The 26,019-nt window shown below is 40.4% G+C and overlaps 1 protein-coding gene across 1 annotated transcript in view; it reads right to left on the bottom strand.

Annotated features, from left to right (window-relative positions):
• Positions 1-11,814: 11,814 nt before the first annotated feature.
• MEIKIN (meiotic kinetochore factor) overlaps positions 11,815-26,019 on the bottom strand; it is a 71,426-nt gene continuing 57,221 nt past the window's right edge. Inside the window, exons 12-13 of the mRNA XM_053913157.1 lie at positions 22,931-23,054; positions 11,815-12,234 (exon numbers count right to left, since the gene is read on the bottom strand). Coding sequence (XP_053769132.1) covers positions 12,203-12,234; positions 22,931-23,054 — 156 coding nt within the window. The 3' untranslated portion in view covers positions 11,815-12,202. The remainder of the gene's footprint in view (positions 12,235-22,930; positions 23,055-26,019) is intronic.

Here is a 26,019-nt window from a genome sequence, read left to right on the forward strand (position 1 = left end):
GGGGCGGGGCGTGCGCGGAAGCGAGAGGTGGAGAGGGGAAGGGCAAGTGGGGAGGAGGTGGAGAATGAAGGGAAGGGGAGGGTTGAGGAGTGAGAGTTGACCTGGACGCCGAGCTGGAGCGGGCTAGAGTCCGGATCTTCCGTGACGCTGTCAGTTGCTATCTGAGGCTACGGCGAGGTGGCGTGGGGACGACAGCAAGGACTTTGGGAGTGCAAAAGCTTTCGGCTCCCTGCAGTCTCGACAAAGAGAGATGCTTAGAGCAGCCTGGGCAGCCAACCTTCCCTAGACGTCCCCTCTGCCCCCGTCTCAGCCCCCGCGGCTTTGCACCTCCATCCGGTGCCTGGCGGAGCTCCCGGACCGCAGGGCAGAGAAAGCGCCCGAGTTACCCGTGGGGCCGCGGCCACAGGCCAGCCCGCGCCCGGTCGCAGAAGTGTGGACTCAGAGCTTGACAGCGTGGGGCTGGCTCTAGGGGTTTGATGGAGGACCCTGCCAGGACACCCTCCCCGCCATGACTCCCAGCAGAAACGGCCTCGGCTAGGGACTGCAGGCAGTCAGCCTCAGATTTGGCGACTAGCCTCGAACCCTGGGGCATCGGGGATTACGTAGTCCCATGGAAGAGCTAGCTAGGAGTCCGAGGATTTAGGCTCAATCTTCATGTCTAGGTATGGGGGGGGGGGGGGCATTGAGAGATTGTACACAAACGGGTTTGATAGGATGTAAGCTTCTTTCCAAAAAAAAAAAAAACATTGCTCAAAAATGACTTCACGGTCTTATTAAACTTTGGGAGCCGAAATTCAGCAGGGTTTGGATCAAACTGGTCTTAAAAATGTTCAGCACTCCCACTCCAGGAGGAGAATTTTGTACTATGGGATGCAATTCTCTGACAAATATGTCAGGAAATGAATGACTGGTATGTGGTTGGAAGTTTAGATTAAAACACCTTGTTGAGAATTTCATTTAACTAGGCATACAATCAAATTGTCTTTTAAGTGGCTACCAAATCCTACTGATTTGCAGCTAGAGCCTAAGCTAGAAAGTAAGTGGTCTAATATAGAGAATATAGAAAGAAAAAAAAAAGTAATGGGCAGAATGTACAGGGTGGGGGAAAAGTAGGTTTACAGTTGTTCATATGGAACATAATGCAATAATAAATAATAAACAATAAATAATAATACCAGAATACACTGTTTCATGTACTTAAAACTGTAAACCAACTTTTGTCCCACCCTATATATCTGAGAATATCAGTGATCAACATGTTGAGTTTCAGTAGTACAATATATTTTTTAAGATCTTATTTATTTTTAGAGAGGGGAAGGGTGGAAGAAAGAGAGGGAGAAGAACATCAGTGTGTGGTTGCCTCTCGCATGCCGCCTACTGGGGACCTGGCCCGCAACCCAGGCATGTGCCCTGACTGGGAATCAAACCTGCGACCCTTAGTTTCATAGGCCAGCACTCAATCCACTGAGCCACACAAGCCGGGGATCAATAGTATAATATTTTTAAAGCACTATTGATATATGATTAACAAATTAATTTGTTCATTCCATAAATGTTTAAGTGCCCTTGGTCTAAGCACTGGGGATCCAAGCAAACAAAAAAGACAGTGATAGAGCTAACTTTCTATATGAGCAGACAGTAACTACGTAAACAAGGTAATTTTAGACTAGTGTTCTGAATAAGAGCTAAGCAATGCAATGGAGTGGGGAAGGTCTCTCTGAGGAGGTCACTTTTCAGATGCTCAGGTTAAGATTCATTCAAAGTTCCTCTGTAGATGGACCAAGTTCCAGAAGTGACTGGACAAAACAGGAGCAAAACAGCAAGAGTCTATCATTTATACATTTAAGATAATCCTCTGGACTCTGGTGCCAAACACTAACAGATTTATAATAAAGAAAATTGAACCAGGTATATTTTTCTCACCAAATGTGAACAGGAAATGAAATTTTTGTAAACAAAAATAAAAGTCAATGCAATTTTTAAGAAGTGAGAAAATGGCCCAAACGGCCCTGACTGGTATTGTTCAGTGGGTTCATGTTGTACTGCAAACAGAGAGATTGCCGGTTCAATTCCCAGTCAGGGAACATGCCTAGGTTGTGGGCCAGGTCCCCAGTTGGGGGCTTGCAAGCAGAAGCCAATATTTCTCTCACAAAATCATGTTTCTCTCTCTCTCTCTTTCTACCCCCCTTCCTCTCACTCTAAAAAAACAATATTTTTTTAAAAAGAAGTGACAAAATACACATCCTCTAAGTCCATTAATCAATCATTCGGGGAAGTCTCGGGGTTTTTTTTACACTAGCAAGTGACACTAAATGAGTGTAAATGTGAAAACGGTCTGAAGCCCATCTGTATAGGGCCAAAGACATTGCTCCTATGTCTGGCACAGAGAAGATAGTACTGTAGTTCCAGGTCCCTTCAGAAGGAAGTTTCTAAATACAATAACGTTGTGTGCTTTCATTGTGGAAAACAGTTACTCCATGGATAATTATAGATACTACTAGTCAGCGAAAGAACATTACTGCATGCATAAGAGATACCTTTAGTAGTCTCAAATCATGTAATGACTTCATTTCTGTAGTCTTAGTCTTACACTTGAAAGGTACACAAAAAACTAAGTTTACTTGCTGTCATTCATGACATTCCCTTTATATTGAAACATAATACTCAAATTGCAGAATGGAGAGCACTGATATCATATATGTTTGTCATTAAAAAGACATAAAACTATACTTAATTATGCAGATTAAATTGGAAATATTTTAAAGTTCAATAATGGTGTACATTTTTTCTTTTTACTTAACACTACCTCTTCATCCAAAGAGGCTGAGGTGTCTTAAAGTTGCCTCTTTAATTTAGGGAATCAACTAGGAGGAAATGTGAGAAAGAAAATAGCCCTGGCTGGTGTGGCTCAGTGGACTGAGTGCCGGCCTCCCAACCAAAGGGTTGCCGCTTCAATTCCCACTCAGGGCACATGCCTGGGTTGAGGGCCAGGTCCCCAGGTGGGGGTGTGTGAGAGGCAACCACACATTGATGTTTCTCTGCCTCTCTCTCCCTCTTCCTCTCTCTAGAAATAAATAAAATCTTTAAAACAGAGAGAAAGAAAATAATTATCTATTCATTAATACTATTTGGATATGGAAGTGTTGGGTTAGGAAAATTAGACATAAAGCCTACACTTTTACACGGGAGTAGAAGATTCAGCCTCCCCCCAAACCCCAAGGGCCTATGGGCCTCCGTCCACCTGCTTCCAATAACATAAAAGACTGGGCAGTCTCTTCTGGTTACCAGATATAGGAAAAGGTGGCAATAAAACTGGAATTTCACTCCCTTAACCACCATGCAAATAAACATGACATTAATTGTGCTAAATTTTCCTGAAACTAATTAAATTTTCATTGAGAACATCTCAAAATAAGACATTCAGAATCAAGATGATAAAGTAAAAATGCCTAATAACACTTAGATAACCTCAGGGTACCTCACTTTTTAAAATTCTCGACCTGGCCAGGTGGTTCAATTGGTTGGAGCATCATCCCATAAACTGAAAGGATACAGATTCGATTCTAGGTCAAAGCACATACCTAGGTTGCAGGTTCAATCCCTGGTGGAGGCACATATGGAAGGCAACCAATTGATATTTCTCTCTCATATCGATGTTCCTCCCTCTCTCCCTTCCTCCCTCTCTAAGGTTAGTGAACATATCCTTGGGTGAGGATAAAAATAAAATTTTTTTTAAACTCTTAAACCAACAAATAATTTACTGCTATCTAGTAAGATAATGGCAGTGGTTTGAAGCACCAGAAAACATTCATTTACTCAGCAAATACGTCTTGAGTCACTCCAAGAAGTCAGACTCTGTTCTAGCTGCTGAGGATACCATGCTGAACAAGAGTCCCTCTCTCAAGAAGTACTCTCAAGAACTTAGTTCTTAGTGGGAAGAAGCAAAATAAACAAGATGTTTGGAAGTTATACTTAAAACTAGGAAAAAATAGTTGGTAGCAAGCAACTGCAGGGTGCCAAATTTAGATACGGTGGTCAGGAAAGGCCTCATTAAAAATATAAAATCTGAATAGAGGTATAAAGAAGGAATGAAAAGGAACGAGCATGGGAAGAAGGTAGTCAAGAACATTCTGGCAGAGAGAAGAAAAAGTAGAAAGTCTCCAAGGCAGGAAAGGGTTTGACCTGTTTAAAGGAGAAAAAGGAGGCCAGAGTTGAGACGTGGTTAGAAAACTGTAAGGGCCCAGATTATGTAGGATCTTGTAAATCATGGGAAGGAGATTAGGTAAAAGCGTAATGAAAGCTACTGAACCATCTAGGAGGCTACTGTGTATTTTAGGCAAGAGCTAATGGTGGCTAATGGGAATTATTTTAGAAATATAGCTAATGGGACTTCTAATAAGAATGAAGGAAAGGAAATCAAGGACTGACTCCTAGGTTTTTGCCTTAAACAACTAAATGGAAGTCATTTCCTGATTAAAAAAAAAAAAATCAAGAAAAGCACAGGTTTTAAGAAGAAAATTGACAGGTACAAACTTCACCCTTAAGAAACTAATAAGTAAACAAGCAAACAAGTTATTACAGGTTGTGATCAGTGTTTTTAAGGAATCAAACTTTTACCTTCAATATGAAATAAATAGGCCTCAATTCCTCTCCTGAAATTCTATTAGACATATACAACACTTCCAGTCAAGATGGAGGCTCACCTTCTTACACAACCATGGCAAAAATCACAACTAAACTACAACTATCACCAAGAAATCTCAGAAAATTGAGTTGAATGGAAGTCTGACAACCAAGGAATTAAAGAAGTCACATTCATCCAGATGAGTAGGAGGGGCAGAGAGGTAGAGATGCACCAAGATGCCAAGACTCAGATTGGGCGGTGCCACACCCATGTGTGGTGGGTAAAAATTGGGATAAAAACCTGACTCCTGAGGTATCCCAGCCCCACCCCAGACAACCCAGCCCAGGGTTCCAGTACCAGAAAGATAAGTCCCCATAACTTCTGGCTATAAAATCAGTGGGCGTTGGTGCAGCAGAAGAAACTGTGGGATTCTCAGGAGTCTCCTCTTAAAGGGCCCACAACAGATTTAGGATTTATGCAGAATCACTCCCTCTAGGCTCCAGCACCAGCGTAGCAGCTGGAAGGGCACCGGTGGCACACAGGGAGAAACTGAAGTGTCTGGCATCAGGGCAAGTGCTGGGGGACAGCATCCTCCTGGACAAAACTCCAGAGTCCACCAGCAGCCATTGCCCTCTTTCGGAGCCCTTCCACAAACAAGCCACAGAGCAGCAACACCATATTGGAGACTCCGTCAACCTAGTTCACACAGATTGCCCTGTCCCACTGATTACCTAAGGCTCTGCCCCATCCAACTTACCATCGTGCTTTTCTACAATAGGCCATGAGTCAAAGCAGCTATACCTATTACATAGAAACAAACACAGGAAGGCTGCCAAAATGAGGAGACAAAGAAACATGGCTCCAATGAAAGAACAGAACAAAACTCCAGAAAAAGAACTAAACAAAATAGAGATAAGCAATGTATCAGATGCAGAGTTCAAAACACTATTAGGATACTCAAGGAACTCACTGGGTACTTCAACAGCATAAAAAAGACCCAGGCAGAAATGAAGGTTACACTAAGTGAAATAAAGATAAATTTACAGGGAATCAACAGTGGAGTGGAAGAAGATTTGGAACATAAGGAAGAAAAAAACATTCAATCAGAACATCAAGAAGAAAAAAAATCCAACAAAACAAGGACAGGCTAAGGAATCTCCGGGACAACTTCAAATGTACCAACATTCAAATCATAGAGGCGTCTGAAGCAGAAGAGAAAGAGCAAGAAATGGAAAACTTATTTGAAAAAATAATGAAAGAAAACTTACTTCATTTAGTGAAGGAAATAGACATACAAGTCCAGGAAGCACAGAGAATCCCAAACAAGATGGGCACAAAGAGGAGCACAAGACACATTATAATTAAAATGCCAAATATTAAAGATAAAGAGAGAATCTTAAAAACAGCAAGAGAAAAGCTGATAGTTTACCTACAGAGAAATTCCCATAAGACTGTCCGCTGATTTCTCAAAACAAACTTTGCAGGCTAGAAGGGACTGGCAAAAAGTATTCAAAGTGATGAAAAGCAAGTACTTACAACCTAGATTACTCTATCCAGCAAAGCTATCATCTAGAATCAAAGGGTAGATAAAGTGCTTCACAGACAAGGTAAAGGAGTTCATCATCGCCAAATTATTATTATATGAAATGTTAAAGGGACTTGTTTTAATAAAAGATCAAAGTATGAACATTAAAATGGCAAGAAATTCACAACTATCAACAACTGAATCTAAAAAACAAACTAAGGAAACAAGCAGAACAGAAACAGAAGCATAGATATGTAGATCATTAGGAGGGTTATCAGCTGGGAGGGGCAAGAGGGAATGGGGGAAAAGGTGCAGGAGTTAAGAAGTATAAATTGGTAGGTGCAGAATAGACATGGATATGTTAAGAGCACAGGAAATGGAGTAGCCAAAGAACTTATATGCATGACCCATGGACATGAACTAAGTGGGGGAGGATGGCCAGAGGGAATGGGGGGTGCCAGGTGTAGGGGGGCAAAGTGGGAAAACTTGGAACTGTAATAACATAATCAATGAAATATATTTTTTAAAAAATATACAAAAGAAGTTCCTTTAATAATGACACACTTCCATGACATTCTTTCAACAAATATTATTCAAACACTTCATATGTTTAATATGTCTGGAAGCTTTGCTAGAACCTGGAAATACAATGAAGACAAAATGCAGTACCTGCACTCGAGAAGCTTATAGTCTAGGGAGAAAAACAGAATTTGACAGCCAAATGTAATATATTGTGATGAATGCTATCATGTGGGCAAGCATAGGATGCCATGGGAACACAAAAGAAAACTAGCCTTTTGGCAGAATTAAGGAGAGTTTTCTGAAAAAAAGGCATAAGTAGGGATTAAAAATAACAATAGGAGATGCCAAAGAAAAGAGGCTGTGGGCAAACAAAGTATGTTTCAGGCAGAGAGAACAGCACATGCAAGGTTTGGAGGGAAGAGAGAATATAAAAATTCAGCAATCTATATAATCTAGTGGTAAAACTGAACTGTATTAAGAGAAGTATGTGAAATACATTTAGAAGATTAGACTGTATTCAGAAGACATTGGAGAGCTATTTAGGGACTTTAAGCAGCAAACAGCATGATCAGATGAGCATTTTAGAAAGCTCTCTCTGGATGCATTGTGAAAAATTGACTATAGGGTAAAGAATAAAGGCTGAGAAACTAGTGAGGAGGCTGTTACACTAAGTAAGTCAAGAAAGTACTGGCATGAACTCAGAGAATAGCTGTAGGAATGAGGAGAGTGGAAAATATTGAGGGTTATTTAGGATTTAAAATCAACAGAACTTCATAATGGACTGCCTGTAAGAAGGTAAGGGAAAGGAGGAGTCATGGATGATGGCCAAATTTCTAGCTTAGGTAACTTGGGATGGATGAAGCCAGACAAAGAGGAGAAAGAATGGCTTCAAGGAGGAAGATGAATTCAGTCTTGGATATGTTGAACAAGACACCATGAGAACCCATATAGTGATGACAAGTAAGCATTTGGCTACACAGATCTAGAATCTCTAGAAAGGTCTTGGTTGAAGTCCATCAGTCAGGATAGTCTATGTTGTGCATGATAGAAAACCCCAAAAAGGAAGGAAGGAAGGAAGGAAGGAAGGAAGGAAGGAAGTTAGTTAGTTGACTAGCTCTCATAACTAGGCCTAAAGTAGATGAACAGTTCAGGTATAGCTGCATCCAGGGACTGCAACAATGTTATCAAGAATCTAGTTTCTCCGATGGGCAAAAACTAAGTATTTCCCTTAAGGTTGGGAATAAGACAGGGATGTCCACTTTCATCACTTTTATTCAACACAGTACTGGAAGTCCTAGCCACAGCAATCAAACAAGAGGAAGAAATAAAAGGCATTCAAATTGGAAAAAGTAAAACTGTCATTACTTTCAGATGACATGATATTGTATATAAAGAACCCTAAAAATTCCACCCAAATACTAGAACTGATAAATGAATTCAGTAAAGTAGCAGGACACAAAATAAACATCCAGAAACCAGTTTCATTTCTGTACAACGATAATGAACTATCAGAAAGGGAACTAAGAAAACAATCCTTTCAGGTAAAACTCCAAGTCTGTGTCTCAAAATTCCCAGAAAAAGCTGAGATTTTTTTAATCCTTACCCAAGGATATGTTTATTGATTTAAGAGAGAGAGAGAGAAACATCGATCGGTTGCCTTTCATACACACCCCAATCAGGGATCAAACTTGCAACCTAGGTCTGTGCCCTGACCAGAATCGAACCCACAGCCTTTTGGTGTACAGGACAACACTCCAACCAACTTAGTCTCGTGGCCAAGACAAAACCTCTGAGACTTAATCCAATAGTATCATTTTAGGTCTTGGACCCACTCCTGAATCAATCACTGTACAAGAGTTGGGAGGGCTATGTTAATTGACTTAAGCCATTAAAGGCCCACCCTTGAAACTATGAGTGGGATCAATCTCACCTAAACCATATGGCTTAAAAATTCAAAATACAATTAGGATAGAGGTAGAGGGAAACAGAAATACAATGATGAACAAGATATAGTTCTTGCATTCGAGGAGCTTGTAGTCTAGGAAGAAAAGGCAGAATTTGGCAAGCAATTATGATAAATGCTATGATGTGGGCAAGTATAGGATTCTGTAGGAATACACGGAAACACAACTAACCTTTTGAGGGACAGATGAAGGGACAGTCACCACACATATCCACTATCAATATCCATGACAGTTGGAGACAAAGATTGGGGTCAATTGTACAGAGATGGTAACTGAAGCCAGTGGTAGATAAAATCACCCAGGGAGACTGTGTAACATAAAAAGAGAGCCCCAGAAAATACAAAAATTTAAAGATGGAAAACCAAGCCTTCAAAAGCAATGGAAGAGAAAGAGCTAGAGGTGAGACGAAAGCCTGGAGAGTAATGTTTCAGACAGGTCATTCCTTATGGAAGGGTTTCAAGAAGAGAATGCTAGTCTGCAACATCATTAGATGGGAGAGGTTGGGTGAGATGAGAAATGAAAAATACCCCTCAGATTAGCCTCAAGGAGGCTGCTGGTAGCCCTGAGGCAACCAATGTCATTGGAGAGCCACAGCTGAAGCCAGCCAGATTTTACATGTTGGGGGTAGGGAGAGGAAGAGAAAGGGCTGAGGACATAAAATAGGAAAAATAGTATAGGAAATGGAGAAACCAAAGAATTTATATGCACAACCCATGGACATGAACTAATAAGGGGGGCGCAGGGCATGCTGGTGTGAGGGGGAGCGCAGGGCAGAGGGGAATAAAGGGGAGAAAAAATGGGTCAACTGTAAAAGCATAATCAATAAAATATACTTTAAAAAATAAAGTCTGTTTTGTCTGGTATAACTATTGCTACCTCGGCTCTTTTTTCTCCCTTTCCATTTTCATGAAATATCTTTTTCCATTTCTTTACTTTTAGTCTGTGTGGGATTTTCAGTCTGAAGTGAGTTTCCTGTAGGCAGCATATGGAAGCATCTTGTTTTCTTATCCATTCAACCACAGTATGTCTTTTGATTGAAGCATTTAATCCATTTACATTTAAAGTAATTGTTGATAGATATGTAGTTATTGCAATTTTATTATTCGCATTTTTAATCTTTTCTTCTTCTTCTTAAGGAGTCTCTTTAACATTTCTTGTAATACTGATTTGGTGGTAATGAACTCCTTTAGCTTTTCTTAACAAAATAAATGAACAAAAAACCAGAAACAAACTCATAGATACAAAGACCATTCTGATCGTTGCTAGATGGGAAGGGGTTGGGAGGATGGGTGAAAAAGAGGAAGGGATTAAAAAGTACAAATTGGTAGTTATAAAATAGTCATGGGGATGTAAAGCACAGCCTAGGAAATACAGTCAATAATATAACAATGTATGGTGTCATATGGATTCTAGCTTTATGGGGATGATCACCTTTTAAGTTATAGAAATGTCTAACCACTATGTTGTACGTTGAAACTAATATAATATTGTATGTGAACTATAATTAAAAATAAAAATATTTTTAAAAATTTAATGGAAATTATATCATGCCTGGCCTTTCATGAATTTTTACCTGAATTTTCTAGGTACTTGTGACCCAATTTTTTTTATGAAATATAATTTGAAAATAAAATTTTAAACTTAAAAATTAAATTTAATTAGTTATATGCTGAAGGGTCCAGTCCAATCATTGACCTTTTTAAGATCACAGACCATTTTGAAAATGTGATGAAAACTATCTCCAGAAACAGATGAACATCTTTTTTTGATACTCTTCCAGGGAGGCTCACTGAAAGACCTCTGAGACCTACCCACAGGTATGAGGTAAGAGTACACCTTCTCCTAGGATTTGTCAACAGGAACGCTCTTTGGACCTCTCACGTCTGCCAGTCAGCAAGCAGGCTTATTTTACTTTCCTTCCTCTTAATCATAATTAAAGTTACATCCTCCACCCCTAAGCCTTGAACACCAATTGCAGCTCCTTTCCTCTTCCCACCTTTCCCTGCATTCCAGCTGATGATACAGAAACAAACAAACAAAAAAACATTGGACTCAAATAGTCCTGCCTTGAAATTCTGGCTCTGTCACTTTCTAAATCACATGATCCTGGCCAAGTATTTGTCTCTGAGCTATATTTTCCTTACCGGCAACATGAAACTATCAAGTGTTTATTTCCTCCAGCCCCACTATGCTCAGTCTAAGAATCGGGTAACATTCTTTCTCATAAGAGCCTACCACCTGATTAAACTATCAAGTAATCTGTTATAGTTCTCTTCTCCTACCCTTGGATTACAAAGTCCTTGAAGGCCAGGAACAGGCCTTCTATTTAATTTCCTCTTCCCCTTCTGCTTATCACATTTTTGCTTTTAAAACTACCACCAGAGTTAATGACTTAGTTCAGTACTGATTTAGAATTCAGGTCTAAATTTGGTTCCAACCACCATCATTAATGACCTTTTCTGCATTTCCTAAAAATTTTCCCGTATTTCACCTGCAGATGAAATGTGAAACAAAAATCACAAATAGTTTTCTTAGTGACTTAAGGCCTTGTCAAATCATTTGCAAGAATATCCTTATGGGACTCATTTAAAAATAAATACTATATAGATTACATAACCTCAAATTAATTAACACTGTTAAAATTTTCTTTCCTATGGAAAGAGCTTCAAAAATTGGACTTTTATTTACTTTTATGTATTGATATAATAACATTAGTAAAACGGTCAAAGCTAAAATCTCACCAACAGTTACACAACTGTACTATGCTAACTGACAAGAGAATCACCGCTTTGTAAGAAGGGCATTGTTGAGATGTGAGAAATTATAGTACCAAAAAAAAATCCTACACATAGTATTAGCTAAAGAAGGTTGTTTGGGGATAAGGTGACACACTAAATATTTAGTGTATGATTTATTTTTTCTTTTTGTTATTGTTGACACTACTGTAGATGTCCTTATTTCCCCCCACTTTGGGCCCCTCCTCCCAGCCCCCCCTCCCCCTTCCCTCTGGCCATCACCACACTGTTGTCCGCATGATTTATTGTGCATTTTATACATTCCCTGCTTCAGCAAACCTTGCGTGTAGAGTTTCTTTCAGTCAGACCTGAAATTAGTTCTCTCACTCATGTGGTTTCAATTAAGTTCTGTTAAAAATAGTTTGTAATATAAGCATTTTCATTTTTAGTGCTTCAACAACTTTACTAATTTCAACTGATACAAAGGATAAACTCTGGGGAAAACAATCAAAGGAGGTTACACAGAGCTCTGGTGCTGGCTCTTTATAAATAGTTGAAATCAGCTATTTAGTGTACAGTCCTCTAATATAAGCTATTTTTTCTTATTTTACAATACAAATACATATATTTAAGAAGCATACAGAAAAATGTTTCTCTCTTATCTGATTAAATGTAATTTCTAAGAATCTCAAAATTTTAACACTAGGATATATCACCAATAATTAGAGAAGTCTGGTTTTTGAATTTGATATAATTTCAGGCAGACATTCTGTTTTATGGACTTTGACTTCACATTCATGTCTTCAATGTGGTGAAAATTCAGCCACAGCTGCTACATCCTGCCATTTGGTTTTATTATAATATCTGGAGGAAAAAATACAACAATCAATTACTTCATATACATCACAAGCAGGTGTTCAGTAGTTATTAACAACCAGACCTTGAGGAGAGAGCTCTTGATGCCCAGACCACTCTAGTTTCAACCCATCAAGCCTTAGGAAGCAAATCCAGGGTCCATTCAAAAAAAGGGCAGGGGAATAGCTGGCCCACTCCTTCCTGGACACACTGAGGACACTCTCTTTGGAGACACAAAAAGACCTGCTCAATAACATTCCAGTGGGAAAAAGCCCAGCAAAGACGTTTGTCAGTGGCTATCACAAGGCCTCTGACCCCAGCCTTGTGACTTGGAGTAAATCATCCTTGTCCTCCTCATCCACCACCCAAGCTGAAGTCCCACACATTTCCCCATCCACCCATCCACCCTTCCTCTGCATTCTCCTACTCTTTGTTTTAACTGAGACCAGATTCTTCCTAATACAGGATTCTGGGGCCTTCCCCTATCCCCCCAATCTTGTACCCAGAGATCCAGAGTGGAACCAGCTTTACTTATGCTTATTGTCACTTTCATATGATACACCTCACCCCCTGACCTAATCAGCCTATTTATATCAATGGTCTCAAACTTTGTTGTACCTTAGAGTTAACTGAACTTTTAAATGCCTGATATCCAGGCCATTCTCCATAGCAATTTCATCAGAATCTCTGGGCAAGGGACTCACATATCCAGGAAAGTCTGATGTGCAGCTAAGTTTGAACACCAGAGACCTATACCTTTGCCATTCAAAGTGTGGTCCATGGACCAGTAACGTCATCATCACCCAGGAGTTTATTAGAATCTTGGGCTTCCTTTTAGACACACTGAATCAAAACCTCCATTTTTAACAAGATCCTCAAGCAATTCTCGTAAGTACATTAAAATTTGGGAAGCACTGGCCATTCTACCCTCTCTACTCCTCATTATTGTTCTTTACTGACCTCAGACACTGTCTGCTCATTTATTAAAGAATTTGGCAACAGTCATCCTCTCCACTCCAAGTTTTAATTAACTTTCCAAGTGGGTAATTATCCCTCCCAACCACAGTCTTAGCTACCCCTCCTCAGCCTTAATATATACATCCAAAGCTATGTCCTGTATTTTCCCCTGACATCACATAGAATGTGTTATTTCTGAAACTACAACACTACAGACCTGGGAGTCATCCTCTGTCCTCTCTCACTACCCTGTACCAGTACCTAATCAGTCACTAAGCCCTGGTTATTACACCAACAAACATTTTTGGTGTAAGCCGGTTCTCAAATCCCAGAACTCCCAACTAGATTGCTGACGCAGTGACCGGGAATGTGCCTTATTTAGAAACTCCCAGCTGGTCTGAGTACCACACTCTTGAGATACACTAGTTCAGATGCTTATTTTCTCAACTTTGTTAATCATAACTTTTGTAGAACTCCCACCTGATCTTCCTGCTTCCAGGCTCACTTCTTTCCAAGACACCTCCACATTTATAGCCAGAATGATCTAATTAAAGAGCAATTTGACCAGGATAAAATCAAATCAGTATGGCTAAGGAGGCTCTCCACAACCTGACCCCTGATTACTACTCACAGCTCAGTCTCAGAGAGTCCAATCCCCATTCCAGCTGAACATAACTACATTCATTTCCTTAACTACCCGAGGGTGCCTTAGGCCTCTGTGTGTTTATTGATGCTGGTGCTCAGGACGTCCCTGGGGACTTCAGGTCATCCTGCAGAGCTTTTCCCACCTTCTCCATGTACCCCGAAGGGTCCTACATAGAGCTCTATAAAAGCATCTATGCCTCCATTGGATTTGTTTTATATCTGATTTCCCCTATGAGATTACAAACTTCAGAGGACAACTATGGATTTATTTCAGTATCATTAGCAACTAACTGTGTCTAGCACATGACATCAACTCAATAAATGTTTGCTGAATGAATGAAACAATAAACTACAGAACTTTTTCTTTTTGTTCTATAGCTACATGTCACCAAATCAACAGTCTTAAAAGATCTCCATGATGTCAAACTAATTAGATTTCTTTTTCCTCAAGGACTGCCTGGCATACTTCACCTCCGTATTTGTACTAGATCACTGGGTCTGTGTCAAAGACTACACACACGTACCTGGTATATTCTTTATATGTGATGGCATAACCACATTTATTATCAAATACGATAAGCACATAATACATTTTAGGCTTTTCACAATTTAATGAAAACAAAGGAATCAAAGTTTCCAAAGGGAAATATAGTGAGCTAGAACTTTAGAAAGTAACCTAACCTATAGCAGACAATAATTATTGCATAGTGTGTGGTTATTATATGTCAGACACTTTACATAAGTTATTTCTAATCCTTGCAACAATTCTATAAGGCAAGGCTACTATTAATGACAATTTTACAGACAAGAGGGTAAAATTCAGAGGATTTAAGGAATTTGCTCATGTGACAGAGCTAGATTTGGATTTAGGAATGTCCTAATCTTTTTTTTTTTTTTTTAAGAGAGAGAGAGATTGGAGAGAGGGAGAGAAACATCAATGTGTGAAAGACCATGGTTGCCTCTAGCACCTCCCCAACTGGGGACCAGGCCCACAACCCAGGCGTGTGCCCTGACTGAGAATCAAACCAGCAACCTTTCAGTTCACAGGCCAGCGTTCAATTCACTAAGTCATACCAGACAGGTTTTTTTTTTTTTTGGGGGGGGGTAGGAGTGAGGGCTAGGGGGGTGGTGTCTTAACTGACTGCTACCACCATCCCTCAGATACTCAAATCTTTTTCCATCTTATTTCTGTGTGATACTTCTACCTGCTATTATTATCTAAAAATATACACTTTTCACTACTATATTTTATATACATGTATAAAATAAAGGCTGTTATCCTATTTTCAGTTTGAGATAGAAATGTATAACATGCCATTTATCACCTCTTTTGAAAATAAAAATAAAATAGAAATCTTAAAATCTTACTATAAGAATAGCCTGTTCTTACTATAAGAACAGGTTTTGTTAATTTTCCAAAAGGTATTGTTAGCTTGGAAGTCTCCTCTGACACTTCAAAGCACAGTTCTGGGTCCCAGCAGTGCCTCGTTCCACTTCTAGTTTATCTCCTTACAGAGAAGACTGGGGGGTGTATCTCATCACTAGTCTGTAAGCCCTGGAGGGCTAATGCTGTGCTTTATCCACAGGTAATACTTCGGTGCCTACTATATGCATGGTGGTCAAACTAAAGTACCAATATTTTAGATATCCACTGCCAGTAACTGTAAGAAGTACTAAGCAATTACTGCCTAAACTCTTCTTGGCAAAAAAGCAAACAAACCCAGAAACAAAAACAAAACCAAACAACAACAACAACAAACAACTCTGTTAAACAGAATACAGAAGCCCAATGTATAAAGCAAAGAAGCAAAACTGCCATCTGGATGAATTAGGAAACTCAGAGCCCTATCTACTCTACCTCCCCCAACCTCTATTTTACAGCCACCCGGTTAAACTTCTGAGAATCAAGAAAGCTAAGTTGTGGTTCTTATTCTGCCAGTAATCAGCTGTGTGAACTTGGGCAAGTCACTGATTGATCTGGTTAAGTCATTTTTGTTATGTAAAATAAGCAAAAGAGACTAGATCATTGTATGGTTCTCAAATGTCAGTGCTTGTTGGAATCACTGTGAGAACACATCAAATTGCAGGCTCCTGTGCCTTACTTATCTCTAGAGAGTGTTGTTTACCAGGTCTGTAGTGATTCTGATGCAGATGGTCAGAGAAATCTTGGACTAGATGTTTCCTAAGGCCTCTTCTATTTGGCTGTCACCATTCTTGGAGCTCTGCTTTCCCACACACCTCCTCCATCAGTCTCTTTTGGACTCCTCTAGTGGTTCACTTTCACCAAATTTGTTCTTTAATCAGCACAGTGCCGTCATTAATGAACACGCAGCATACTGAACAGGGCTCCTAGTCCCTCAAAAGTGAGCTTCGCCCTGTAGTGCTGATTAGATTACTGCCAAACTAGCTAAAACGTTAAATGCCAGGGCTAAAAATAGGCTGCTGCATGTTTAAAATAACATGATCACTAGTTAGCTTGGGGCTTTGCTATTTTTACTAAAGGAAAAGAAGAGACAAGTGGCCAGAGGTTGAAAGGGAATGAATTACTTAAACAAGGAGTCTGGTAAATGAGGTGAGAGCCTAGAAGAAGCCAGAAGGTGGCACAATTGGTTCAACATGCATCAGTGGGTCTCAGAATTAAACTAAAAACTTCCTTCTGAACACTCAAAGGAACTTCCCAGACACATTTTAGTTTTCATTTGTTGCATACTTAAACCCAAAATTGTGACATTACCTGATGTCAGAAACCTATAAGAAGGCTAGAAAGATCAAATTAAGAGAAGTGTCTCTATTTTTATTTTTTAACTCTTTATTGAAGGATAGCATACACACAGAAATGTACACATGTGTGTACTGTACAACTTCATGGCTTTTCATAAATAACATAGCACTATAATCAGCATCCAGGTAATAAAACAAAATACTACCAGCATCCTAGAATTCCCTCTCATAACCCTTTCCAGTTACTACCCAGTCCCCAACAAGGACATCCACTATAGTGACTTCTATCTTAGTTTAATTTTGCCTAGTTTTGTACTAAATATAAGTAACTTAAATGTACTTTATTGTGCCTGGCTCCTTATGTAAGATTCATCAATATTGTTGCACGTAACTGTATATCACTGACTCTCACTGCTACATGGCACTTCAATGCATGAACATACCACAGTTCACTTATCCATTACACTGTTGATGGGCATTTGGACAGCTTCCAGTTTGGGGCTATTACCAACATTGCTGCTATGAACATTCTAGTATAAATCTTCTGATGAACATATGTATTACATATGATGAACATATATTCCTGGAACTGGAAGTGCTGGGTCTCCAGGTTCCAGGGAAATGGAATTGCTGGGTCTCTTTCTACCTCAGTGCAATTTCTGGGAGTCCAGTGAAATGAGAGATATGCTCCTAATGTAAAGGATAAGTTGTTGCACCTGGCTCTTCCTATAACCAAAAAAGAGGCACAATGCCTAGGGGTCCTTTTTAGATTTTGGAGCCAACATATTCCTCATTTCAGTGTACTTCTCCAGCCCATTTACCAAGTGACTTAAAAAGCTGCTGTTTTGAGAGGGTCTCAGAACAAGAGAAGGCTCTGCTACAGGTCCAAACTACTATACAAGATGCTCTGCTACTTGTACCATATGACCCAGCTGATCCAATGGTATTTGAAGTGTCAGTGGCTGATAGAGGTGCTGTTTGGAGCCTGTTGATGGATCATAGCACAGGCCCTTAGGATTCTGGGGTAAAGCCCTCCCATTCTTTGTGGATAAGTATGCTCTCTTTTTGACAAAGAGTGTTTGGCCTGTTACTGGACCTTAGTGGAGACTGAATACTTAACCATGAGCCACCAAGTTATAACAAGAGCTGCGCTGCCCATCATGAATTGTGTGTTGTCTGATGCACCAAGCCATAAAGCTGGCTGTGAAGAGCAGCACTCCAATTTCAAGTGGAAATGGTATATATGAGATTGGGCTCAAGCAGGCCCTGAAGGCATAAGTAAGTTATATGAGGAAGTGGCCCAAATGCCCACGGCCCCCACTCCGGGTACATTACCTTCTCTTGTCCAGCCTGTACCTACGGCATCACGGGGAGTTCTCTAAAATCAGCGGACTGAGGAAAAGAAAACTCAGGCTGGGCTTACAGATGGTTCTGCGTGACATGCAGGCACCACCTGAAAGCAGATGGCTATGGTGCATATAGCTCCTTCTTGGAGCAACCCTGAAGGAAACTGGTGAAGGGATATCCTCCCAGTGGGACAGAACTTGGAGCAATGCACCTTGTTGTTCACTTTGTTAGGAGAAAGGACCACATGTACAATTAGATGCTGATTCATGGACTGTGGCCACACTTGGAAAGGGCATGGCTAGAAAATTGATGACAATGAAATGTGGGAAAGAGGCGTGTGGATAGACCTCTCTGAATAGGCAACCCCCCCCCCAAAAAAAAAAAACAAAAAAAAACACCATGGAGATATCTGTGTCTCATGTGAATGCTCAACAAAGGGTGAATTCAGCAGAGGAGGATTTCAATGATCAAGTTAATGACTCGTCCCGTGGATACCAGTTAATCTTTTCCCCCAGCCACTCCTGTCATTGCGAGGTGAAGGTCATGCATGTGCTCAGCAACATGGACTTCTGCTCACCAAAGGCAGCCTGGCTATAGCCACTGCTGAGTGCCCAGTCTGTCAGCAGCAGAGTCCATATCTCGTCTCCAACACGGCAGCTAACTACCTGGTGGCAGGTTGATTACATTGGACCCCTTCCATCACAGAAGGGGCAACATATTATTCTTACTGGAATAGATACTTAACTCTGGATATTAATTTGCCTTCCCTGCATGTAATGCTTCTGCCAAAACCACCATTCAAGGACTTATAGAATGCTTTATGTACCATCATGGCATCCCACACAGCATGGCCTCTGATCAAGGAACCCGCCTCATAGCAAAAGAAGTGCAGCAATAGGCCCATACTCATGGAATGCACTGGCCTTACCATGTTCCCCACCATCCTGAAGCAGCTTGCTTAACAGAATGGTGGAGCGGCCTTTTGAAGACTCAGTTACAGCACCAGCTAGGGGGCAATGCCTTTCAGGGCTGGGGCAAGGTTCCCCAGAGGTTGTATGTGCTCTGAATCAGCATCTAATATACAGTGCTATTTATCCCGTAACTAGAATTCAAAGGTCCAAAAATTGAGGGGGTGGAAATGAAAGTGGGACCACTCAGTATTACTCCTGGTGGCCCACTAGCTAAATTTTTGCTTCTTGTTCCCGTGACCGTATGCTCTATTGGTCTAGAGGCCTTAGTTCCAAAGGGAGGAATGCTTCTGCCAGGAGATACAACAGTAATTCCACTGAACTGGAAGTAAAGACTGCTGTCTGGCCACCTAAGTCTCCGTGTACATCTGAGCCAACCAGCAAAGAAAGGAGTTACTGCTGGTTGGGGTGACTGATCCGGACCACCAACAGAAAGCTGGACTACTGCTCCACAGTGGAAGAGTATGCTGGATCACAGGAGATCCCTTAGGGCATCCCTTAGTTTTACCACGCCCTGTGATTAAGGTCAATGGAAAACTATAGCCCAGTCTAAGGAGGACTAGAATGTTCCAGACCCTTCATAAATGAGAGTTTCTGTCACCCCACCAATTAAAGAACCATGACCAGCTGAGGTACTTGTTGAGGGCAGAGGGAATATAGAATGGGTAGTAGAGAAAGGTAGTTATGAGGTGGAACCAAGATGGCGGCGTAGGTAGACACACTGCGCCTCCTCGCACAACCAGAACTGACAGAGAATCGAACAGCAAGGGGGACCAACACCAAGGAAATAGAAAATAAACATTCATCCAGACCAGTAGGAGGGGCGGAGACGGGCACTGGGGTGGAGAGGACTCACATTGCCGTGGCGGGACTGAGACTGGCGGAGTGTGGGACAAATGGCGCAGGCAGTCTGAGCACTAGCAGACCCTGCGGCCCCACATTTGCACAGATAAACCCAGAGGGCCGGACTCAGAGTGGCGGAGAACGGGGAAGGCAGAGCAGCGGGTAGCACCCCGCGGCACCACATTCGCCCACAGATAAACGGGACGAACGGCGGGGAGTGAAGCAGACTGCGCAACCCAGGGCTCCAGCACGGGGGAAATAAAGCCTCAAACCTCTGATTGGAAACGCCCATGGGGGTTGGGGCGGCAGCAGGAGAGACGCCCAGCCTCACAGGAGAGGTTGTTGGAGAGACCCACAGGGGCCTAGAGTGTGCACAGGCCCTCTTACTCGGGAACCAGCACCAGAGTGGCCCAGTTTGATTGTGGGTATTGGAGTGAAAGATTGAAATCCGGAGGAGAGTGAGGCGGGCCCCATTGCTCCCTCTTGGCCCCTCCCCCACGTACAGTGTCACAGCGCAGCCACCAACATTACCCCGCCCCGGTGAACACCTAAGGCTCCGCCCCTTAAAGTAACAGACGCGCCAAGACAAAAAAAAAAAAAAAAAATGGCCCAAATGACAGAACACTTCAAAGCTCCAGAAAAAATACAACTAAGCGAGGAAGATATAGCCAACCTATCGGATGCACAGTTCAAAACACTGGTTATCAATATGCTCACAGACTTGGTTGAATCTGTTCGAAAAACAGATGAAAAAATGAAGGCTATGCCAAGAGAAACAAAGGAAAATGTACAGGGAACCAATAGTGATGAGAAGGAAACTGGAACTCAGATCAATGGTGTGGACCAGAAGGAAGAAACAAACATCCAACCAAAAAAGAATGAAGAAACAAGAACTTGGAAAAATGAGGAGAGGCGTAGGAACCTCCAGGACATCTTGAAACGTTCCAACATCCGAATTATAGGGGTGCCAAAAGGAGAAGAGGAAGAACAAAAAATTGAAAACTTATTTGAACAAATAATGAAGGAGAACTTCCCTAATCTGGCAAAGGAAATAGACTTCCAGGAAATCCAGGAAGCTCAGGGAGTCCCAAAGAAGCTGGACCCAAGGAGGAACACGCCAAGGCACATCATAATTACATTACCCAAGATTAAATGCAAGGACCTACATCCAAGATTACTGTATCCAGCAAAGCTATCACTTAGAATGGAAGGGAAGATAAAGTGCTTCTCAGATAAGGTCAAGTTAAAGAAGTTCATCATCACCAAGCCCTTATTATATGAAATGTTAAAGGGAGTTACCTAAGAAAAAGAGGATCAAAAATAGGAACAGTAAAAATGACAGCAAACTCACAGTTATTAATGACCACACATAAAACAAAAACGAGAGCAAACTAGGCAAACAACTAGAACATGAGGGGTGTCATTAAGGGAGTGGGAGGGGGAGAGGGGGGGAAAGGTACAGAGAATAAGTAGCATAGATGATAGGTGGAAAATAGACAGGGGGAGGGTAAAAATAGTGTAGGAAATGTAGAAGCCAAAGAACTTATAAGTATGACCCATGGACATGAACTATAGGGGGGGAATGTGGGAGGGAGGGGGGTGGGCAGGATGGAGTGGAGTGGGGGGGGAATGGGACAACTGTAATAGCATAATCAATAAATATATTAAAAAAAAAGAGAGAAAGGTAGTTATTAATACCAGTTAGGACCACATGCCTAATTAAGCAAATACCTTTGTTTTTTCCCTCTCTTATGCTCATATTATCCAATGTAAGATGTATTAATAATAGTTAACTTTATATCATAGTTAAGATATAGAATAGTTGAGTTTCAGAATGCCAAGGTGAAGAATAAACATCTCCCAAGGACTTTGAATCCTCTTCTGGGGAAGGAGTTGGGACATTTTTGGTTGTAGGTGGGACAGTTGTATTATGTTAGGTAGAAGTATGACTTCATTACTGTCTTTATTTGGAGATTAAATATAGTTTAAGGAGATGTGTATGAATGCGCAATTGACACAGAGTGGCCTGTGATGGTAGTTGCATGTGTCAACTTGGCTAGGTTATATTACCCAATTATATTAAAGGCTGATCTTGGTGTTGCTGCAACCGACTTTACATAAAGGGGATTATCCTTGATTATGTGTGTGGGCCTCATCCAAACAGATGAAAAGCCTTAAAACAAAGCTGAGATGTCTTTGAGGAAGAAGAAATTCCTCCTGAGGACTGGATCAACATCAGCTCCTGCCCAAGAATCTCCAGTCTGCCCTACAGTTTTAAGCCAGACTTTACAACTACTCTATGTCAGTTCCTTCAAGTATGTATTTACATCCTACTAGTTCTATTTCTTTGGTAGAACTTGGGCTGATACAGCCTCTACTATTCCCCACCACTATGCTAATGTTATCAGAGATAGAAATAGAAGTCTACTATGTGGCCTCTGTCCTTAAAAACTTCATAACCTAAAGAATATAAAAAGTAAGCATTATAAATTATGTCAGGTAGTAGTATATTATTAAATGTCAAATGAGTAGCACTGAATTAAGAATACAAGGAACTTAGAAAAGAAGATCTCTGTGGATTTAAGGAGTGCTCAGAACAGGCTCTGTGGAAAAAATAGGGACAAGGATCAATGGGGTTTGATATGCAGTGGGGGAAGTAGAGAAAACTAAACTCGGAGTTTAATAGAAAGATTGAATTCCCTTCTACCACTTGGTAGACATATGGTCTTGGTTAAACTGCATACTACTTTAAGGCTCAGATTCTTAAGCTATAAAATGAAGATAATAGTACAAACCTTGTCTATCATAAAGTCATAGTGAGAAATAGATGAGATATAATAAGGTGCTTAGCTGAATGCCTTTCACAGAGAAAGTGTTCAACCAATGTTAAGTAAATACAAAAATATCTCTATACCGTTAAAAAGAAGGCTACTAAAAATAAAATCTAACAACACTAAACTTCTAATAGTTGTAAGAGGAATTATCTTAAATACCTTTTAAATCACTGGCATTAGTTGACTTTTCAAAAGGTGAAATACTCGATTTTCAAAAAAGTATTTTAACGAGGTTTTGAAACCTGACCAAACTTGTAACTTTACTGTTTGCACTTGTGCAGGAACTCTCAGGATACAATTTACAACCCAACGTCCTGTGTACATAAGGAATTTACAGGAAAACATGTTTATAGCTTTTTAAAAGTAGGCTCTGCATTCATACTATAGTACCTTGAGGAATATCTTTAGGAAAAGAAAATTTCTTCTTCTTTACAGTAACACTTTTACTTTTCATTTGTCTAGTTCCTGGTGATGCTCTAATTATACAACATATTTCTGATGTATTTGAAGGAATCTGAAAAAGAAGAAAAAGTAGACATTGTATAATTCTTTCAGGTACTACATTTGTATGTTATTTTATTTCAAAGGCAAATAGTCTTAACACCCATACTTCATAAATATTCATTAAAAGCATTCATGAAATACTTATCCACTCTGGACACTCACTAATTAGCTTTAAAACATTTACTTATTTAATACTTAGAAGAGCCAGACAAGGCAGATTACATTATCCCCAGTCGTAAAATGAGAAAACTTAGATTCTGAGAGATTGGATAACTTATTTAAGGAGAGACAAAAAGCACTGATAGAGTTGAGACTCAAGAACTCCAAAGTGGGAGAGTGTTTACAAAATTTACTGAATTAAAAAAAAATTAATTTAATTCTGAGTTAAACACCAAATTTCCTTGATTTTCCAACTCATGTAATTTTGACAATTTCCCATTAAGCAGAGAGTCTCTAGAATAAAGAAATACCATATCTTTCAAAAGTGATATATTTGTTTCTAAGTACACAAAAGTAGAGATGTATTTATCAAGGGATCCTCTTTTTTTTTTTTTTTTCTTTTATTGATTCTAGAGAGAGGGGAAGGGAGGAAGAGAGGGAAAGAAACATCGATGTGAGAGGGGAATAAACCTGCAACCCAGGCATGTGCCCTGACTCGGAATCAAACCTGCAACCTTTCAGTTTGCAGTGCAATGCCCAACCAACTAAGCCACACTGCCAGGGCTCCTCTCATCTTAAATACAGCCTATATAGAAACCTTTTCTGCTATAAAATTCCATATCATCCTCAGTAGAGAACATTTGCAATTTTCCAGCCCAGCATTCATTTTCTATCCCTCTGCTATTTCTAGTTCTCTTGGGAGAACCTACTCATTCTACCAGCCTGCATACCACCCCTCCATATGGATCAGGTGCAGCTGATGATACTTCTGAGCCCCAACATGGCCACGACACCCAGCCTAGCCAGTCAATGTATCCCATGCCCCTGGATACGGTGGCTGACTCAGATAAGAACACTATTAATGGGCCAACAGGATAAAGGGGTGCTTGAACCTGGAATTTCCACACTAAGGCAAAATCTTTAAAGGGGACTAAAGTGGCCCCAGATTGATACCCAACCCTAGCTGTAGCTGTTGTAGTAGAAACAGACACAAATACTCTTAGGATGATAGGACCCCCAATTTAGGTCTACGGGACTCTTATCAAATAAGAGCAAGAAAAATAAATGGTCAGGGTCAGGGGCAATGTCAGAGTTGTCATTCAAGATTCAGACCAGAGAACAGTTCCAAGCAGAAATATGTACACAGTACATTTTACCTCCTCCTATAATTTCACTATAACAATAAAGGAAGCACCAAACTCATCAGAAATAAAGCTACCGTGTATGAAACTACATAAGAATATCAAACAGTGGATTTAAGCCCTCAGAACAGAAGATATTAGATTGCCAAATCAGAACAGAATAGCAATGTATGAAATGATTAAAGGATTAACAATTCAAATTTTATGGATGAGCAAGCAGTAGACAATGAGGAATGAAAAGCAGACTTGAAAAAGAAACAACTAGAACTTCTTGAAATGAAAAATAAAATTGTTGAAATAAATTTTGATGGCAGGTTTAAGCAGCAGAGTAGACATAGCTAGAGAGAATTACTGAAGAACTTACTCAGAATACAACAAATAAGTTATAAATATTAGAAAGAGGTTGAGAGATATAAAGGATAGGAAGGGGCCTAACATATGCTAATTACCATTCCAGAGAGAACAAAACAGATAACAGCCTAGAAATTTCCCAAACTGATGAGAGACATGAGTCCACAGATTCAGGAAGCCTAATAGCACAAGCAAAATTAAAATAAAAAAGAATAATACACAAAAATACTAATCCATTTATGTATATATTCTAGTGAAATTACAGCATACCCAAGATTAGGAGAACTTTGAAAAAAGACAGAAAGAAAAAACATCAGTCCCCAAGACCTCCCTCAGGCTCAGTGATTTGCTAGAAAGACTCACAGGATTCAGAAAATCTGTTATACCCACAGTTATGGTTTATTACAGCAAAAGGATACAGATTAAAATCAGCAAAGGGAAAAGGTACATACAGTGGAGTCCAGGAGAAAAGGCCTATAGGGCTGAATCCAGACAGACAAGCTTTGAGTTATCCTCTCCTGGTTGAAGTCACATGAACAGCAATTAATTCTCTCATGTGTACGGTGCTGCCAACCAGGGAAGCTCAGTGAGCTCTGACTCAGACCCCAGTCCCCCAGAGGTCAGGCTGATACAAGGTGGCCCAAAGACTTAGGTATCAAAAACAGGTATTTACCAAAATCACATTAGGATCACATTAGGATAAACTACCTGGGTGGTTCAGGACATAAGAGATATCCTTATCAGGCAGGATACTCCAAGATCATCTCTCAGGAGCCTTGCCACAGGATAGTCCTGAGAACTGTGGGAATGTGCAGGCCTGCTGAATTAACCCTTTCCTGTATACATACATTTTGAAAGGAAATGACAGTGAGGCTAACAGAAGAGTTGCGACAGCAATATGGAAGTCAGAAGACAGTGGAACGATAACATCAAAAAGCAGAGAGGAAAATGGCTGTCAACAAAGAACTATATACCCAACAGATGCAAAAAAACTGAATAAAAATCATATTCACATAAGCAACCTAGAAATAGGGGGAAGACCTCAACCTTGCAAAGGATGCTGGTAGTACTGAGTATTGTTTCTCAAAGATTTGTGGGTTTTACTGGAGAAGATGTACTTTCTGGCCCTGTGGTTCAGTAAGGCCACATGACTCTTTCTGGCCAATGAGTTTTGAGCAGAATCACGTCACTTCTAAGCCAGAACATTTAGTTACCAATGTAAGAAGACTTTCCACAGCTTTATTTTTCCCACTGGCATCATTTCTAACAATATTCAAGATGGTTACTCTGTCAACTATAATGAGCAATGGAGGTAATATATGA

The sequence above is a fragment of the Desmodus rotundus genome, chromosome 10, assembly GCF_022682495.2.
Source record: "Desmodus rotundus isolate HL8 chromosome 10, HLdesRot8A.1, whole genome shotgun sequence".
Classification (NCBI taxonomy): domain Eukaryota; kingdom Metazoa; phylum Chordata; class Mammalia; order Chiroptera; family Phyllostomidae; genus Desmodus; species Desmodus rotundus.